The sequence below is a fragment of the Rhododendron vialii genome, chromosome 9a (assembly GCF_030253575.1).
Source record: "Rhododendron vialii isolate Sample 1 chromosome 9a, ASM3025357v1".
NCBI lineage: Eukaryota > Viridiplantae > Streptophyta > Magnoliopsida > Ericales > Ericaceae > Rhododendron > Rhododendron vialii.
Genome location: NC_080565.1, coordinates 37,667,447 through 37,686,870, shown reverse-complemented (window position 1 = coordinate 37,686,870; position 19,424 = coordinate 37,667,447). Strand labels below are relative to the sequence as shown.

At 40.1% G+C, this 19,424-nt stretch overlaps 3 protein-coding genes and 1 long non-coding RNA gene across 4 annotated transcripts; 1 reads left to right on the top strand and 3 right to left on the bottom strand.

Annotated features, from left to right (window-relative positions):
• Positions 1-1,348: 1,348 nt before the first annotated feature.
• LOC131300629 (uncharacterized) lies at positions 1,349-2,542 on the bottom strand. Its single transcript, XM_058326561.1, has one exon. The coding sequence runs from the start codon at positions 2,325-2,327 to the stop codon at positions 1,638-1,640; it is 690 nt and encodes a 229-aa protein (XP_058182544.1). The 5' UTR covers positions 2,328-2,542; the 3' UTR covers positions 1,349-1,637.
• Positions 2,543-6,626: 4,084 nt separating this feature from the next.
• Positions 6,627-8,282, bottom strand: LOC131301523 (RING-H2 finger protein ATL74-like). Its single transcript, XM_058327881.1, has one exon. The coding sequence runs from the start codon at positions 7,451-7,453 to the stop codon at positions 6,869-6,871; it is 585 nt and encodes a 194-aa protein (XP_058183864.1). The 5' UTR covers positions 7,454-8,282; the 3' UTR covers positions 6,627-6,868.
• Positions 8,283-11,062: 2,780 nt separating this feature from the next.
• On the top strand, positions 11,063-14,959 carry LOC131301518 (transcription factor RF2b-like). The gene is made up of 4 exons (XM_058327871.1): positions 11,063-11,643; positions 13,062-13,194; positions 13,894-13,978; positions 14,299-14,959. The coding sequence occupies exons 1-4, from the start codon at positions 11,252-11,254 to the stop codon at positions 14,643-14,645; spliced, it is 957 nt and encodes a 318-aa protein (XP_058183854.1). The 5' UTR covers positions 11,063-11,251; the 3' UTR covers positions 14,646-14,959.
• Positions 14,960-17,289: 2,330 nt separating this feature from the next.
• On the bottom strand, positions 17,290-18,670 carry LOC131301524 (uncharacterized). The gene is made up of 2 exons (XR_009191316.1): positions 18,383-18,670; positions 17,290-18,282 (listed from the first exon to the last, which is right to left on the bottom strand). It is a non-coding gene; the product is annotated as an uncharacterized LOC131301524 (long non-coding RNA).
• Positions 18,671-19,424: the final 754 nt, after the last annotated feature.

Genomic DNA, 19,424 nt, shown 5'->3' with positions numbered 1-19,424 from the left:
TTTGTCTTTTAGTGTTGAAAATATATGTAGTATTTTTTTGCAAATAGACAAAAAAAAATGTGAATATCAAAAAAATTAGTGTAAAAATTACCCCCCATTAAAAAAAGAATAGGGGTGATTTTTTTGTAATATGTGATGCATTCTTTTTCTTTCCTTATTAGAAGGGGTGAATAGGCAAAGTGAGTCAAGCGATCATGAGAGCCACTACCCATTTGGAGTGGAAGCAAAAGGGCTTCGCAAGGCAAGAATTAGAATTTCTCAAAACATGATAAAGGCATAGTCCAGGCCTGATTTTTATCCTTTACTTGAAACAGGTCTAACCGCAACCTCACCGAAATCTGAGCTACAAATTATGTGAGGCAGCCGAGACCCGCAACGTTTAGAATAATCTCAAGAAGTTACTCACCGGGGTCAACAGAAGTCACTCGATGTTACTAATCGCGGAAGACACTCACGCGACTAAGTTACACACTTGATTACCGAAGGAATCACTCACTTCTAGCAAGATAACACTTACACAAATATATTTTTCATAAACTCAAAAACTCCCTTTTGCATGAGACTTGCTAACATATTTATACTAGACTAGACTCGACTCGACTCTTAATCTTACCAAGACTAAATATAAATAACCTAGAAACTAGAAGCAACCTTTAGACTCTTTGTGCATATAGAAAAAACTAAATGACTCTTTGACTAACGAAATGACTTCAAAACTATGATTGAAAATTAAATGGATACTTGGACCAACAATTAAAGACGTGATTAGAAGAATTGAGAATCGCTCCTCGATTCTAGCAGCTTCATTATGCTTCTGCATCATTATGCATACTCAAGCCGTTCCAATTCTATATTAATGGCACTAGTGATATGAACGATGGATTCTCCAAGACTATATGAACGATGGATTCTCCAAGACGATATGAACAATGTTTTTTCTTCTTCTTCTAGAGTTGAATTGGAACGATGTATGTTTTTTCTTCTTCTTCAAGAGTTGAATTGGAACGATGTTTTTTCTTCTTCTTCAAGAGTTGAATTGGCCACGGGTGAAGTGCCTAACTAGCAGCTCGATCCTCAATGTAATTCATCCTCCTTACATTCCCTTACTAAACATTCCACGCGAGTGAACATGGTCTAAACAAAAAGCATCCGCAATGTATTAATCAAAAGTAAATAATCAAAACTTGTCACGTCAGCTTTTGATTATTCATTTAGAGGGTTGCTAAAATTAGCAATGTAAAGTCTCACATTGTTACTTTTGATTATTCAAATGCCCAAATTTGATTATTGATTAGGAGTTTGCTAACTTTGATTATTACAATATGAACACTTTTTTAAGCACATATTACTAACTTTAGCAATCTTTTGATTTTGATTATTACATTGTGGATGCTCTAAGAAATACCGTAGAACTCAACATAATTAATGAACTAACCAATGCATGAAACAAGATTCAGTTCAAGAAAAGAAATTGCATGAAACAAGATTCAACAAAATCACTCTCTTTTTTTCAACAAATCTCACTAAATACCTTTCAATTGGAGTATACCTCTAAATTTTCTCCATTTACAAATCAAATTCTATTCATTCACCGTACGAATCGAATAATCTCAAACTCCATGACCCCATCGATCATATCATCTCAACAGCCAACAATTTTTAAGCTGCGACGGAGCACTCTCCCTGAACCCCTCAACCTTCATCAGGCAAAAATGCGTGCAACCCAAGCCCAAACCCGACCCGACCCTACTAGTCTTCATCAAGTAACAGACCGGGCCGCATTCCGCCCCCTTTCCCTGAACCACCATCCCCCACGCCCGCGTCCCGTCCTCTTCCCCTCCGTCTCCGGCGAGCTCTTCCACCAGGATCACTCCGTCCGGCGGCGGCGCGACGCCGTCCTTCCACCTACGCGTGACCGCCGGCCACTCGTCGGCGACCGCCTTCTCCGTCTCCACCTTTCCAGCTGATCCGTCGCCGCTCGCGTAGATCTGGACGAGCAGCGGCGCTTTCCGAAGGTTGCGAACGATCTCCGCCGTCGAATCTCTCATCCACTCGTCGAGCGTTTCGGAAAACAGAACGCCGCCGTCGTTTCCGGAACGCGGCGCGAGAACAGAGGAATTCGACGCCGTCGCCGCGGCGGAGATTCGAGGCAGTCTCCTCCTCGACGAATGACCGCGGAGCGTGGCAATCCGATGCGGACTTGAATCTGCGTCGTTTTTGGATCGTGGATTGATGGAGCAACACGGCGCCATTCTTCGCGATGCAGATAGATTGAACACAGCGAAAGAAGAATTCACCTCGTAGGGAACGCTGCTGACGGAGGCCATGGGGTTGATGATACACGGTGGTTTCCGGAGAATGTTTAACCGACCTTGGAAATCCTTTCTGTTTTCCCGGGAAAAAAGGGTTTTCTCGGGAAAATATTCCGTTGGTGGTGGATAAATACGCGGTTGATTTTTGGAAACGAATTCTAATCGGTTTCTGTTTACGTAAGACAGTTGAGGAGTTGGTTGCGTCCCCGGGTTTTATATCCTACGGTCGGCATTATTTTATGGGTTTCTTTTCTGGATGAAGGGGTTTTATATCCTGCGGGGTACTCTGAAGGGAGAAATTTTTCGGTGCCGAGCGGGTACCACGTGGTGCCGCTCGGTGCATCCGGGCCATCCATTTCGATTTTGGACGACTCGAATTTGAAGAGAGAAAAATAAGAGAGAAAGAGGAGGAGTGAAAGGAGAAAGAATGTTTCAATATGAGCCTTCCAAAAATCCATTGGACGGCTCGAAAGTACCGAACGAATATCACATGGGATATATATATGCTCGGCACTGAAAAATTTTCTCCTTTGGAGGGGTGTAGGATTGGGTCAAAAAGTAAGCCACGTCAATGTATTATCATGAGATTATTAGAATTCCATATTAATATGGTTCTCTCATTTCGGATAATTTTATTCCGTAGTTCCAAAAAGTCTTACTCACATGCCTTTTCAATCGGATTTGCGTGTAAAATTGCAAGACCCCTCTGTTTCTAAATAAATATCCAATTACACTTTTTCATATTATTTTTAAATTAAGTTTATATTTTTCAATTTATAACGTATTTGTATAAATTTTGAAACTTTGTCTAATAAAATCAATTGAGATTTATTAAATAAGATTCATATTACATATAAAAAAAATTACTTTAGAAGGTATAAATTATTTTTCAAAATGTCCGAAATAGTAACATAAACATTTATTATTAGACGGAGGGAGCACTATTTTAGAATTGGGAAGAGAAAAATAACAACGAATGTTAGATTAAAAGGGGAAATGAAAGAGTTTCAAAGAGGTTGAATTTGTGTTCTACCATGTATCATCACTCACGGACCATTAAAAAAGTCTATTTATACTCCTTCATGCATTACTCAGTTTCATCACTTTCAACGTTATGTTGCAGTCACTCCATGCTTTCTTCTTTCATTTCTCATGCTAAATGCATAACACGTGAGTAGGCCTGTCAATGGACCGGATTCGATCCGGATCCGATCTGAAAAATCCGATCCGGATCCGGATCCGAATCCGATAACATCGATCCGATAATCCGATAATCCGGATCCGGTAATTCAATACGGATCCGGGTCGGATCCGGATCGGATCGGATTAAATCCGTTATCAATCCGAATCCGAACTTTATTTTTTTTTTAAATTTTAATTTTTTTTAAAAAATAGTAAAATTTTTATTTTGAAAAAAAAAATGTTTAAGAAGTTGTATTTTTATTTTTATTTTTTATTTTTATTTTTTTAATTTTTTTTTCTGAAAATAATTTTTTTTTGAAAAAAAAATTGTATTTTTTTGGCTAAAATTTTTGAAGTAAAAAAAGTTTCCGGATCGGATTCGGATTTTCGGATCGGATCCGGATTTTTCGGATTCGGATCCAGATTCTCACTATCGAATTTGAGTCTTATCGGATCCGGATCGGATTGTGTCTTATCGGATCCGGATCCGGATCCGGATCTGTCGGATCCGGATCGGATCCGGCCCATTGACAGGCCTACACGTGAGTCTTTCCCATTCCAAACACAAACATTGCCTTTAAGAAAGTAAAAAAATACTCCTATTTAATAAGTCTTGATATTTTGATTTATTATGAAAAGATGTGCTGTTTTTAATTTAATTTAAAAAGAGATAAAATATTTGTGCGTGAATATAACCAACGAGAATAAATTCTTTACACCGCCGGTGTAAACATTTGTTTCCTTCAAATCAATTGTATTGCGCCACGTCGCCATATTTTATTAATTAGGACCATTGTTTTGACACGTGTCGCAATGCAATTGATTTGAAGGAAACAAATGTTTAAACCGGTAGTGTAAAGAATTTATTCTCGTAACGAATTACATGGGAGTTGCTCTAATAAATATTGGCGCGTGCGTGAACCCCTTTCAAGCTGTAAACAACTGCACGCATACCCAATTGCACTGGAACCCCGCTCGCTCAGGCATCAGCGTTGACTTACCTACCCCACCCCACCTTTTTTCTCAGGGCAGAACGACGTCCGTTTAGGACTTGGACTGAGATCTGGAAACCGCCCTTATGGAACGTTTAAAATGCGAAATGGCAACTTCTTAGTAATTTCTTAGTCCTAGTGGTTTCCGAGTCTCTTAGGTCAGAAAGACTGTGTTTGAGTGTTGACCTCACATGCATATAAATTTTGGGAATTATTGTGGTTGGGTGTTTATTTTTGTGTTTTCGTTCAATTTTTGGTTGAATTTTCCTCCCTATCCCCCGACTTGATGCATCCATTGTCATTTAGTGGGATAAAAATTGATGCATCATGTATGAAATATATTGTGTGCAGGGCCAGCCCTAGGCGGCCGCCTGGTGGCCCTGGGCATAAGCCCACCAGGTGGCGGCCTAGGGCCTCCCATTTTGGGCCTAATAATAGAGCCCCAAAATAGTTGAATGTATTAAATATTATGCATGCAAATTATTTTACAAATAGGTTGATGTAGCTTGATGGTAGAGGCGTGTGTGTTTTGATCAAGGGATCGCGAGCTCGATCCTTGGGCAATCTCAATTTTGAAGGCCATTTTTGTTACCTGTACTAAAAAAAGGTTTCAAAACACAACTATCTTGGCTCAAACTCGCGACCTAAGCTACCAATGTAAGCGGTACAATCACTTTTCCACTAAGCTACAGAGTTAGTTTGTTCTTAATAGTGAACAACAAATTTTTATACTAACAAATGAGAGGCCCTATTTTCGAAACCCCACCTAGGGCCTCGAAAATTTCAAGGCTGGGCCTGATTGTGTGAGAGTCTACGAGATAATCAAGACTAACAACTGAACCAATAGGATAAATAACTCAATCAAAAAAACAACAATTATTATAAGCCAACTTCAACTACAAGCCCCTTTAAGGAGAAAAATAATTCCAACAAATAAAAAGGAAAGAATACCTACACGCAGGTGGGAAGACTCGAACTCCTGACCTCCTAGTGAAATACAAGAGTCGTGACCAACTGAGTTAGCCCCCGTTAGTTTTTCGCAATTCTTTCTAACCAAAGAAAATTCAAGCGGATCAATCAAGGTATAAATTGGCGGTCTATTGTTTGTTAAATGTCATAAGCATCATGAGAATGCGCAAAAGTTCATGCATGATGCATTTGAATTGTTCATTAATGAAAGCTGGTTTAATTGTAGATTTTCTCCGATCACTTGCACCCGCGTCCCGCGTCTGCCTAGACGCTAATATTTCTAATCCGGCAAATTAATTTAGTAATTAACTATGCCGTAAGGAATTAACGAAGTCACATACCATGGGCGCCCAAGTGGTCCACGATAAGTGAAGAAGATGAGGAGGAGAAGAAGGAAGAAAAAGATGCAGAGTTTGTGATTCCCCATTCCACGAGCACATTTGTGATGATTCCTTGCGTTCCATATGCTTCTTCTCCATTTATGGGTATCAAATCAAACAAGCCACATCAAAAAGTCGAAAGTTTAAGATCGATCTTACATTTAAGTGCTCTCTCTCTCTCTCTCTCTCTCTCTCTCCGATTCTATCATGATTTGTTTGACAACGAAAAGGAATGGAATTCTTTTGACTTACCCTGCATACTGATCTCACATTTTGAAGTTTGCCGACCTAAAGATCTCAATTTAACCCTTGATTCATTAGCCTTTTTTACTACTAGCTTTCATACTTGCCTCTACTTTTCATGAATGTCAAAACTTTTAGGCCGTTGAATGTTTACCCGGTTGTTAACCTCAGATCCTTAGAATTAGTAAAGATACATACAAGCTGGTTCGGACATCATCCGGTTATTAAGAAAAAGAAACCTTTCATGAGCATATATCAATTTTCGATTTATCACTTTCAAAATAAAGGCTTTTAGAGCGTGTTTGGTGTTTTCCAAAAGCCAAATGATATCAGGATCTCTCTTTTAGGAGGCAAGGAAATCCATACCAAACAGGAATCTGCCTGTGATTTGATAGTAATTGCCCCCCCCCCCCCCCCCGGCCTTACAGAGGCCATTATGTTTTCTATACCATTGGGAGTCCCTTTCTTGGATCCACCCAGAAACATGGTGAAATTGATAGAGTGTTCTGAACTGTAGATAGGCAACCTCTTCAATGATAATCCTTACATAACCAAACTGTAAATCTCTATAAGAACTCAAAAGGTAAATTACACCCTCAATTTCTTTCTTTCCTTGGAAATTTTTGCAACTTCGTCACACTATAAAACAAAAGATACTTAAAAGATAGCGATGCTTCATTGGTACCAAACAGACTACTCCTGGGTTCCACACCAAGTGCTTAATGTGGAATCCGCAAGGTATGAGAGTCTAAGCAGATGTACCGGTACAAAAAGTAATCACCCAATTGATCTAACCTACCTCTTCGATTGATCCGGTTGCATCGCCGTGCCCTCCTGCTACATTTCCAGGCGAGGTCCGCCCGCCTTCCGCGTCCGTTGCATGAGAAGATGCCGGCAGTAATGACTGCCGGCACGTGGGACAAGACGAGTGTGACGCCAACCACATGTCAATGCACCTCACATGGAACCCATGGTGACACTTGGGCAAGACTCTAACCTTTTCACCACCCAAAAATTCCCCCAAACATATCGGACAATCCGTGGCTGGTATATTAGTCCCGGACCCATATACGGCCACCGGAATCTGACGCAGCGCGCTCTTCTTCAACCCTGTCGCCGCCAGTCGGGCTTCCACCTCGTTTGGCGACTCGAAAGAGAATCTCATCCTGCTGCACCTGAGCGCGCAGCGCACGATCGAGTTGAGTCCAAGCGCGATTATAAGTGCGCACAGCAAGGCTGCTAGTATGATCACCATGTTGGTATCGAAATTCGCCTCGCTAGAGAACATGCCATGCGTCTTGATTCCGTCAGCCGGGGGCGCTGTGGGCCCCACATCGAGGAGCAGCCGGTGCGCATGATGATGATAACGATCCATCGGCTATTTTTCTTTTTCCTTCCCGGAACAAGCACAAAATAAAGATAATCGAAGTTGTTCTACCTCCTAGCTAGTATCAAGCGAACCGGGTCGACATTTCGTTGCTCCAAGGAAATTCAACGGCGAATCGTACCACGAAGGAGATGGAAAGTAGGGAATTCATCTCAATCATGTACCCTGAAATCTTTCTTCCTATGTCTTGCAGCCTCCTTGAATATCTCAGTTTTCTTCCCTTTGCTATATGGTAGCGGAAAGAGCTAGACTGAAATGGGTTTTTGATGATTTAAGGAGAGGGGGGTTGAAGAGAGAGAACAGGCGTAGGTTCTATTTAATCTGTTTTGGACTTAAAAACCAGATAGAAGAAGACATCAAGAAAACGTAGGAAAAGACAGGGGAGAGGTGATGGTTACCTGAATTCAGGAACTTGCACATGTACTAGTATTCTGCTTTCTTATGTCACCAAATAATCCAAAACCCTTTTTTCCTCCTCAATACAAGGCCCAAATAAGGCAAAACAAAAAGGGAAGGATCGAAAGGGATTCAGATTGAAGAAGCGGAGGAATTCTTGGAAAATTTCCTTGAAACAGAGGGGTTGGGATTCATGGGTTTCTTTCCATGTATGGGTTAAAGAAAATTGATATTCAGGGAAAAGAAAGGAGAAGGCTTTTTATATTTGGAGAGGCTGGGGTGCACAGATGGGGGAAGATATACCAAAATTAAAAGCAAATTTTTTTTAACGTTTGGGTTTCATTTTCAATTTCATTTACTAGTTGGGATTGATGGATGTGACATTAGGATTAAACTTTATAATCAAGTAGGAGGGGGGAAAAAGAAAAGGCTGCTTGAGAATTTTTTATATATTATGGTACCAGATCCCAACCTAATCACAATTAGACCATAGCTTAGAAAGTGATTATTCTCAGGCACCAAATCCTTTTTCCTCCCACTCCAACTGCAGCCCCGTGTTAATATTCAGAGAGCAGGGTCCAATCATTCATCTTAGGTTTTAAGCCAATTTCTAATCATTAGGCCAGTAGCAGATCTATGTGCCGCCGCCGTCGCCACACTCTTTTTTACTCTTCTTTTTCTCGGCTCAACATTGTCAGTTGTAGCTGGTGAAGTTTGAACTCCCTGTCAAATGCATAGGAGTACATAGTGCGAACCTACCACTTAGCTATCTCTCCACTTGCATGTGCCGCCATACTCTTGTGGTACCTTTAACAGCTTATTATTCCTGATGTCATAAAACACATTTGATCCCCAAATTCCTTGTTTTACAATTGGAACTCGGAATCAACAATTTGAGCAATCTAATCACAGTACAATGAAACCATTGTGTTAACATGAAACCAAAAACTGAGAAACAATTGAAGAAGAGCAACCATACGAGAAGACAAAATTTTACACGGTTCAGCTTAAAGTATATGTTTGCACGCGACCAATATAAACACTCAACAGTCGGTGCATAACTCTCCCGCAGTCGACGTACAAGTTTACCGCTTTCAAAAGGGTTATGAGGGAAAGACTATGAAGTCATTACCTATGGCAGAATCTTCCCCGTGGGCTGTGGTGATACTAATTGAGAACCTCCACTATAATTTCATATATTATCCGAACCCATAAAGCCAAATAGAACCCTACTTTAAGCTACTAGTATAAGATTGAATACCAACGAAGTTCGAGAGCAATTATGAGATAAGATCATAAGAGTATCATAGACTCGTATAGTAGTTTTTTTGTAAGATAAAAATGATAATCCATGACTTATAGATTAAAATACTTTATTCACTTACGAACATGTTTTGATAAAGTCAATTGAAATGGCTTGACGTTTATCTGTGACAGGGACCTCTAAGGAGATTTGAGATCTTTATGGGCCTACAAATTAATTACTACCATTAATGGTGGCTCTGTTTGTTTTGTGAAGGAAAAGAGTGGCACATGGGGGTGGGGATCCCCTGTGGTTCAAGAGACATCCCCACGCCGCCTAAGATGGTGGTGGTTGGTCCACCTGCGTCCCGTCTGTATCACGGTGGTTCCCTGGTGGACCCTCCAATTCATGATAGAGTTTTTTTCTAATAACTCAAACGTCTGGATCGGTTTGCGCGAATCTCGACTAATCCGTAAACCAACCAATCCATGATGGAGTTTATTATGCACTAGTTTTTGTACCTGCTTCAATTTTTGCTAATAGCAGTGCTACAAACACAGGTTCGGACACATGTCCAGCAAGATTCATGTGAAAGCAACATATATCTCGAATTGCTTCGAACACATTTTGTGTATCGAACTTGTGTCTTAATAATTATTCCTTTTGCCAACCCTTGCATTAAAACATCGAGGAAAGGAATTTGTTGAGTGATTGCAGCAATCAGCTGTTTTGATTCTATACTGGGCAGGTGGCACAGATCTTAGATTCCTTGATTAAGTAACTCTCTCGGGACAAAGGAGTTTTTAGCCAACAAAAAGTCGGGCACAATTTTAGAATACTATTCCAAACACAATTCCGTTCAAAATCCTCCCGGCCATGTATGTGGCAGCATACATGGCCGCATTGCTCTTTTACCAAAAGGGTTGCACTTCACAGTCATGTTGCGAGTGAGTTTACCCTAGCATAGAAACTAATCAACAAGTTTATAGGTCGTAGGCGAACTTTTTGTTCTTCTTTTTTCCCTGGGTAAATATCGCTAGTGAACTTAATTTTACCCCTATTAATTTCTCTGATTTGAAATCCCGCAGTAAGTAAAATGTTGTCGAAGCTTTGAAAACATGTCAATTATGTCATCGTTTACCTCGTATGCGGGCAATAGATGGGTTTCCCCAACTTGCATGGAGTCTTCTAGTCACAGAAGTGTAAAAGTCACACCTACTTTCGGGTGTTTGATCACACAACTTAAATGTGAAACGTAAGAAACAAGTTTTAGACTCGCTTACCATCCTTACTTACCCAAAACCATTTCTCATGAAAACCTTTATCAAATAGTAACCCCTTACGAGTTGTTTGATAGAAGTTAAAATTTTGAAGGGGAGAAGAGATGTAATAAAGGAGAGATGAATATGATATGAGGGGAGATTATTTTAGAAGGAGAGATTAAAACGCTGTATATCTGGATTCTCCCTATATGCCTCTTCTATCCACCTCAAAAGGCGGTTAATGTTCTGGAACACTTTGACCTCAACTTATTTCTTCTTCGGTCCGGTCAAAGTCAGACCATTCACATCGGATCTAGAGTATTCACAAAAAATTAGTACTACTTCTTGTGGCATGACTCCAAGAATCAAACCCTAATTAATTGTGTGGGGAACAAACTCACCGAGCAACCTGAGTAACCTTTGGGACCAAGGACAATTCAACTCTTTAGGATGCAGATAACAAGCTTTGGGTCGACTCTAATCAATTATTTTTTATTTTTTTGGGTAGAGTTCGAAATTTGGCCCAATTAAAAACAACGACCCCTCAAGTTTCGGACCAAGCCCATTTGTCAACCGGGTCCGTCCCACGACTCCCACCCCAGTCAGATCCATTACACTCTGACCCGAGACATACTCCATTAGTCAAACCCACGTGAAATTCCACAAACACCCTTCCAACGCCGGTCCACTCCCTCCCTGCATTTCCCTCTCTCTCTCTCTCTCTCTCTCTCTCTCCAATATTCTGCTCCATGTGACACAGAGAGAGTGGAGAAAACGAAGAACACTTCCCTCTCCTCTCCGCAGATATAGAGAGAGAAACATATACTACTCCATTTCAGAGAGAGAGAGAGAGAGAGGAAGATTGTTACCGAAGAGGCCATCAAAATGCAAGATCCATCGAACTCAAAGCTACTAACTCCGACGGCGTCGTTCAGGTCGGCACACCACCGCCGGGCCCACTCGGAAGTCAACTTCCGTCTCCCGGACGACCTGGATCTCGGGCCGGACGCGTTCGACGGGCCGTCGGGCAGCTTCGACGAGTTCGGATCGGAGGACGATCTGTTCTGCACTTACATGGACATGGAGAAGCTCGGATCCGCCGCCGCCGACGGAGGTGACAATGACGGCGGCGGAGAGAAGAGTTCGAGGCCTAGGCATCGGCATAGTAATTCGGTTGATGGATCGGTTTTGCTTAGTGAGAGTATAGAGGCGAAGAAGGCAATGGCGCCTGAGAAGCTTGCTGAGCTGTGGGCCATCGATCCTAAGCGGGCCAAGAGGTATGCTTACCGTTTGACTTGTTTCATAAAGTGACTTCTTTTCTTTCTTTTTTTCAATCGATCGAAGATATTATTTACGTCATGTATGAATGTCATGTATGAATTACAAAGTACAAACTGAGACACTAACATGTCCCTGCATAAATTCGTGTTCAATTGTGAGAGTACATTAGATAACTAAGCCCAACAACTTAACCAATAGAAAGAAAACAAAGATAGAAAGGAAAAGCCAATCTAAGGAAGAACGCCCACACTCATGTGGGGAGATTCGAAAAATTCCGATTAAGTCTCTTCAAAAAACACGTGTGAAAAATTCTTAGTAACAGATTTTGAGATTCTAGAGTCTAGATGAAACAAGTCTAAGATTTGATTTTAGAAAAGCTAGATTTGGGTTGCTTTTCGGATTAGATTTTAGATTGTAAGTAATCTGAAAGCTGATTTTCCGATTTTCACAATAAACAGTGCCATCATTTACGGCAGTTTAACTATAATTTCACAACTACATTAAACCCGTCACGTCTTTCTGCTTGTACTAAAATCTAAAATCTATAATCTGCAGCCCATAATTTAAAACCTATACAGCGATTGCAAACACGCCGTTAGTTCGAATTTGGTTTTCTCAGTTGATATTTGTGAATCTGTGGGTTGCTCAAGTCCAAACTTTTGCCTCTAGTCGCAGACAAAGTTGAAACTCATTTATTGCTTGAATAGGGGATTTGATTTGCCATATATAGGCCAAGTGGGCTAAAATTGGACATAGTTCTGTTTTGCTGTTTACATGTTCAATTAGTCAGTTGTTTTCATTGGTAATTTGACGTTTGTATGCCACGAGATATATCAGTGGGTTTTGCCGTCATTACTGTGGTAGTGGATGTAAACCTCACACTACCTAAACTGCTCTCCCTAATCAAGCACTATTATTTTGTCTTGTACATTTTGTTATGTAGAACTGTAGATCTTGATCAGTCAAACCATTGAGGATTAGACCTAATTTAAATGGCCATGAAAGAAGGTAAAGGACAAAGTAATAACTTTACGCATCATAAGGCTGTTCTCGCGGTTTACCAGATGGAGCGTTGGGAAAATGGTTCTGAAAGATTACCAATGATGAAAAGCTTGATTAAAATGTATACTTGGTTGGTTTTATTAACCCAATTACATTCTTGACACTTGGTCTTAATGTCTACACAGATAACCCCATAAACAAATTCAAATGACTTAATCGTCGTATGCCGTACATAGTACATTTTATATTGTTATTGTCTTTTGAGCATGGTTGAAACTGGATAAGCATTAGTAATCATCCCAATTCTTTGGAACTTAAGGAAATTTTCTTTTATGAATTCGAATTATTTAAAAACCTTCTCTGAAAATTTGGCTTTCTGCTTTTCATACTGGCAACGCCATCATGTATGCAGAATTCTGGCAAATCGGCAGTCTGCTGCTCGTTCAAAAGAGAGGAAAGCTCGGTACATTACAGAACTTGAGAGAAAAGTTCTCACCTTGCAAACAGAAGCAACCACCCTCTCTGCACAACTCACACTGTTCCAGGTGGTTTTTGCTTGATAGTGGCTTGCTTTACGGATCTTAGTTGTTAGATGAATGTGTTATCACTGTTATGTATTTTGTTCCACAGAGTTGTGCTTATCTTAACTGGTTTTACTTCCTGGTCGCTCCATAGATTTTATTTCTCTATCAGTTATCATGTTGTGCATCTGTGCCGACAATGACAAATCTGTGTGTAGCAGCAAATAAAATACTCCATCTGATTCTTTATTTGCATGCAGTTGTTTCCTATGAAGCTTTTAAAAATTGTGAGTGTTTTCGAAAGACTGTGGTATGGTGTACCTATTCTCTCCATGCGCGTGCATATACATTTTATGTTCTGTAATTTGATTCTTGAGATCGAATTCCTTGTGTTAATGGCTTTCAAGTTAAGTTCCCTGGGACCGCGGTAATCTATTAATCCTACCTTTCAAATGTTTGCTCACTTGAAATATTCCCACTTCAGGCTATCTTATATTTTCCAATTCAGACATTTGAGGTTCTTTAAAAGCTTTCATTAACGGTGCCCATCCAAGGATTCACACCGTTAACCACAATTTTAGACCCTTCACTCCTGGTGTTAATAAATCTCCACTTGAATTAAAGACTTTATTATTTGTCCTTGAAGTCCTTCATCACACATTGCTTTTAAAATTTTTGATATACGCCAATGTTAAAAGCTCATGGCCTTCTTTTCTTTTGTAGAGAGACACATCAGGTCTTTCTAACGAAAATACCGAGCTCAAGCTTCGGCTACAAGCTATGGAGCAACAAGCTCAGTTACGCGATGGTATGTTTCTCCTTTAAAGCAAAGTTAGGTTTAGTTGTTTCTCACATCGTGTCCAGTGTATCCCGCGTTGCATAGTTTTCATGTCCTTACATGATACGTATTTGAATCCATCAAATACCTCCATGCAACATTTGTGACTACAAAAACATTTATGAATAGGCTGAATTTGGCAATGAACAAAATACAGAACAAAATTTCATTCTATGTCCTTACAGTTTAGTAGCCATCTACTATGATGTTTTTCTCATGTATTTTCAATGATGCACCATGTGAGATTAATACCAAGATATTGCCTTTACAAAACTGTTTCCAAACCACAGCGCTGAATGAAGCACTAAAGCAAGAAGTGGAAAGGCTCAAAATTGCCACCGGAGAATCAACATCCGCATCAGATTCCTACAATTTTGGCATGCAGCATCATCCATTTGCCCAGTCTTCCTTTTATCAGCCACAACAAGGGCCAAACAATCCCCGTCACATGCAAATGCTGCAGTTCCACCCCAACCAGTCTAACATGCTGAACCACCGCCACTCACTTCTCATGGCATCCCAATCACAGGTCCTCTCCGAGATGCAGGGCCTTGATATCAATGCCAGAGGCTCCCATCTTGTGAAATCAGAAGCTCCTTCTATTTCCCCCAGTGAAAGCACCAGTATTGCATTTTGATCCAAATGGTAACAACCCACGAGTTACATTGTTGAAGTGTTCATAGACTGACTCCTCGTTTAGCATCTGCAAGTAAGATTTCCTCAGAATTTTGATTTATTGGATTGATTGGTTTTACTGGGATCCTTAGGTCTTTCGGTAGTGTTGACAGTTCCTTGAAATTCCTGATTTCTCCTTGTTTGTTCAGTTCCGAAGCCATATTCTGTGATGTGGTGGTGGTTGCATATTTCATGTAATCTATCTTTACGTAGTTCAGATATTTCCTGTCATCTAAACCTTCATTTCACTATTTATGGGAAACGGGAATTCTTCTATTCACTTTGTATTACCACATATCACGAAACTCGGGTCAATGTTCTCTATACCCAAATTTTGGTGTACCCATGTCCCAAATGATATACCCAAATTTTGGTGTACCCATGTACCAAGTGATATACCCAAATTTTGGTGTACCCATGTACCAAGTGATTTGCAGCCGCTGGATGATGTGAGATTCTTTACATGGAGAATCTTTATACACGATCATGCGGTTGCAATACACTTGGTACACGAGTACACCAAAATTTAGGCATAGAGGATCTCTTGCCCGAAACAAATACTCTCACTCTCTCTAAATCTTTTGATTGTGCGGCTATGCCAAGCATGAGTTGTGGGCACGAGAGATGACAGAATTGTGTCTGGAGTAGATTATTATCGGGTTCTCTCGGAGTACCATGTGGCATTGCCATGTGATACTCCCTGCAAATAGAAGATTGCCAACACGCAATTTGGGTCACTCACTCATTGTCTCTCTATCACTCAACAAAAGTAAATGATAGTAATGTTCTACACGGAGCCTCCGTATACAAGACTTAAACGGTGCACCAATGAGAAAAGGACACGTAGGCCTCCAACCCTCGCTGCTGCGACTCTCTCGCAACCACCACCAACTTTGAACACTGCAATTTCTCAAAATCAACAAAAAAATTCTTCACTCTCTACCAATCTATTTTCCAAACCCATCATCCCGAAATGAGCAACTCTATCTTTCACAACCATTTCCCCTGTTTGAATGAATTGTAAAACTCCCTTAATTTATGTACATGTATATATCCTGGATTTCTGATCCAGTTGCTGGTGAAGAGGATGTACTAACCTGCACAAAATCTAGACTCCGTAACTATAATCGACAAAATTTCCAAAAAGAAAGGAAAAACTAGATTAACACCTCCAAAACCCAAAGGGTATTTGATCTATTTGAATTCAACCCCATCAATGACTGGACTGTGTGCTGAGAAATCATTGTTGGAGGAATTAAAATGGTATTTCGTATCTGATGGTAAGGGATATGATATCCTGAAATTTAATTGAAAAGTAATTCACATGTTCGGTTAGATAACATGATCAATTACCCAAAAAACAAAATTTGGAATTTTGGATTCAAAATTTGTTGTCTCGATTACATATGTTCCTTATTGTGTAATGGTTTGTGCTAGGATTTCGTTTGAGATCTCTCTGCCTCGTCCCGCGGATGAGATTCTCATAGTGCCGATTTGCTTTTGTAGGGTGTCCTAGAGTCCCGGATTAGGTGGTTTGGTGCACTCTTGAGTTTTGCGATGTAATCTTCGTCTTCGGACTTGAATGGTTTAAAAAAAAAAAAAAAACCACTACGATCACCGCAAGAAATGCGGTGGACAGTCCACCGTCAGATTTGGATTAGGGACGAAGTAGAACTGGATCAGATGATTCAGATTTGACGTTCACGAGAAGGCTTGAATGGGGTGGAAGTGGGTGGTGGTTGCAGCGGATGTGTGCGGGGCCGCGGGCGGAGGCAAACAGTGGTGCAAAGTAGGGGTGATATCGGTTCGATTTTTTAGAATTTTAGCAACCGAAATATCGGTTCGGTTTTTCATATTCACCTACCTAGCAACCGAAATATCGGTTCGGTTTTCCATATTCACTTACCGAAACCGACCGAAAGGGATATAGATTTTTTCGGTTTCGGTTCATTCGGTTTTAAGTTATGGGCCTCTTTTGGACCTCAAAAAATGGAACAAAGTAATTATTCACCAATATATTGGGCCTATTTGGGCTAAAAATGCAAGATTTATGTCTTAACACACTACAAAATCAAACAAATTTCACACTTTTAAAGCTTCATTTAGGCCAGTAAATTCCAAACCGAAAAAAATTATGATCCAGATTATAATTCAATTCGGTTCGGTTTTTTCGGTTGAAACCTCAATAAAACCGAAAACCGAACCGAAAAAATAAATTTCTATAAACAAAAACCGAACTGAACCGAATTTCTTTCCCAAACCGGACTGATTACTTCGGTCGGTTTTTTCGGTTTTTCGTATCACTCACTGCAAAGTAAACTAGGAAGAGAGAGGGAGAACCCTAATATTTGGCTTATGTGTCCTTTTTAAAGGCCGCTGATTTTGCCATTTCCTTTTTTGTTAACGCCACTTCCCTACAATTGTATTTTTGGTGCAAAAATACACTTGCAGGGGAGTGACGTTAACAAAAAAAGGAAATGACAAAATCATTTCCCATTTTTAATTGCAATTTCTGCACTGTTTATGAAGTATTCACCGAGGGTCACATGTAAAACTTACTCTTTAATGTTTCCGGTTGCTACGTAAATGATTGAGAGTAAAACGCGTAAAGTCCGAACCCATTTTCTTTCTTTTACATGCCTTTGAAAAAGCCTTCAGCAAATGCTGCAGCAGCAAACAGTTTAATTTGACCCCAACCAAATAAACTCCCATGACACACGTTAATGCTTTAAATGGGTTTCAACCCCAAATGGGACCCAATGTTGGATAGTCGCAAAGTACCTGCCTGCAGCTCGTTCCTCGTCAACATCTCACCAGCAGACATCAATTTGACTGCTTTACGTAGAATTACTAGGCACCGTTTGTTTTGATGTAAAATTTTTACAATGTAAAATATTTTTTTAGAAAATAAATTTTAAAATTTTATTTTTGCGGTATTTGGTTGGTACTTGAAAATATTTTTAAAAATCAACAAAATAATGTAGAGAGAGGAGCTTAAACGGTGGAGAGATTTGAGATTATTGGGTTTAAACAGGCCAAATTTTTATTTTTTATTTTAACCGAGAAGGGATGAAAATCTAAATAAAATCTTATACGTCGCAACATCGCAAGCAGTAGAGCCATGGTGGAAGAAATATAGGTAATGTTAGTGGTCACTTAGAGAGGAACCAATACAATCTCCAAGAACACCGAATAACTCATCTATATATATATATTTATACTGAATAACATTTTCGAAATTTCCGACTGTGGCTCTGGTGCGCCCTCTGCCTCCCTGGCTTGACCACGCGACAATATTTTCGTTCTTGCAAGGAGACTGATTCCCGTGAGACGACATTAGAAGGAGATAACTTTTGTCATCGCGCCAATGTTGAAATCTTGCAAATTAAATACCCAAACAAGGACAAGAGAACTTTGGAGCCACCAAAACCACAATCCCCCATGATAAAAGTAGCTACAACAATAACTAACATATCTCATGAAGATGCTGTCTGTTTCTCTTGCTCAATGCAAAAGACTTGGTATTAATTAGAAGAAGCCTTCCAAGTGGTGAAACAATCAAAAGGCAATCTGTTTCTCTCTTCATTCTCATGCATGGGCTGAACAATTAGCTAATTTCAGAAGGCATATCTCAGGAACATAAAGCATGAGCTTGGGACCCTAAAGGCCTAAACATAGTAAATAATTGCTCAAGAATACCTGATATAAACAAAAGGGAGCAGACGTTGGTCACAAATAGGATACAAGCATATTCGGGTTGAATTCGAGACAACTCTGTAAAACCGTTGAATATACAAATTTGAAACACAATCGTGCAGCTGAGAGTGCATTGAGACTGAGGACTAAGGATCCTGTGTGAAACACGGTGGGCATTGAAACACTGTATGAGCATCTGGGTTGTCTGTGGCAGCTGGTATACATGACAATGTGACCCTGGTATTTAAGTACTGTACACCAGAAAGTAACCACTAGATTTAAGGTCCCTCTTGCTCCTGTTCTTTTCCATTTCTGTGGGGAGACTGAGAGACAATCCCTTGTGAAGGGCACTTTCATGAGTTCCTAACCAACTAAATTTTAGGTCCCCTCTTGTTCGTGGCCGGATCCGTGTAAAATTGAAACAACTTTTTGACAGGAAAACTCAAGCCACACAAAACCCAAACCACACACTTCTCTTTTATCAGGAAGTGGATATATCTTTGTCTTATGGCTCAAGTTGTTCATGCCACAGGAAAGGTTGAGAAAACTAGGACTAAATTTTGTATCTTTATATCGTTTTTTTGATTGGTAATATTTACGGCAGAGAGATATTAGGAATTCGAATGGCTCTATATTGATCTAGAGGTAATGAATGCAGAAAATGCTAGAATCGAAAGCACATATCTACAAGACCACCAGATTATATAGTTCACCGAATGGGGGTTGCGTCCATGGTCGCTACAACAGTCTCACAGTGCTAAAAAAAATACATGATACATTGGAGTTGTTCCTATTGCTAGGAGGTACAACCTATGGCTACAACTATAAGTCTGCGAATTCACGAAACAAACGACGTGGTGTACAGTACTATCAAACTCCGAAAAACAATTCAGTGCCCCTGGAGCAAAGCCACGTAGTGCTCCAGGCTCTTCTCCCACCACACATCGGTGTAAGATCCGTACAATTATGCCACACTTTGAAACAAGAAAATTAGATGCTTGCATGCTCAGGAACCAAGATCAAAGAAAAGGCATGATAATATTTC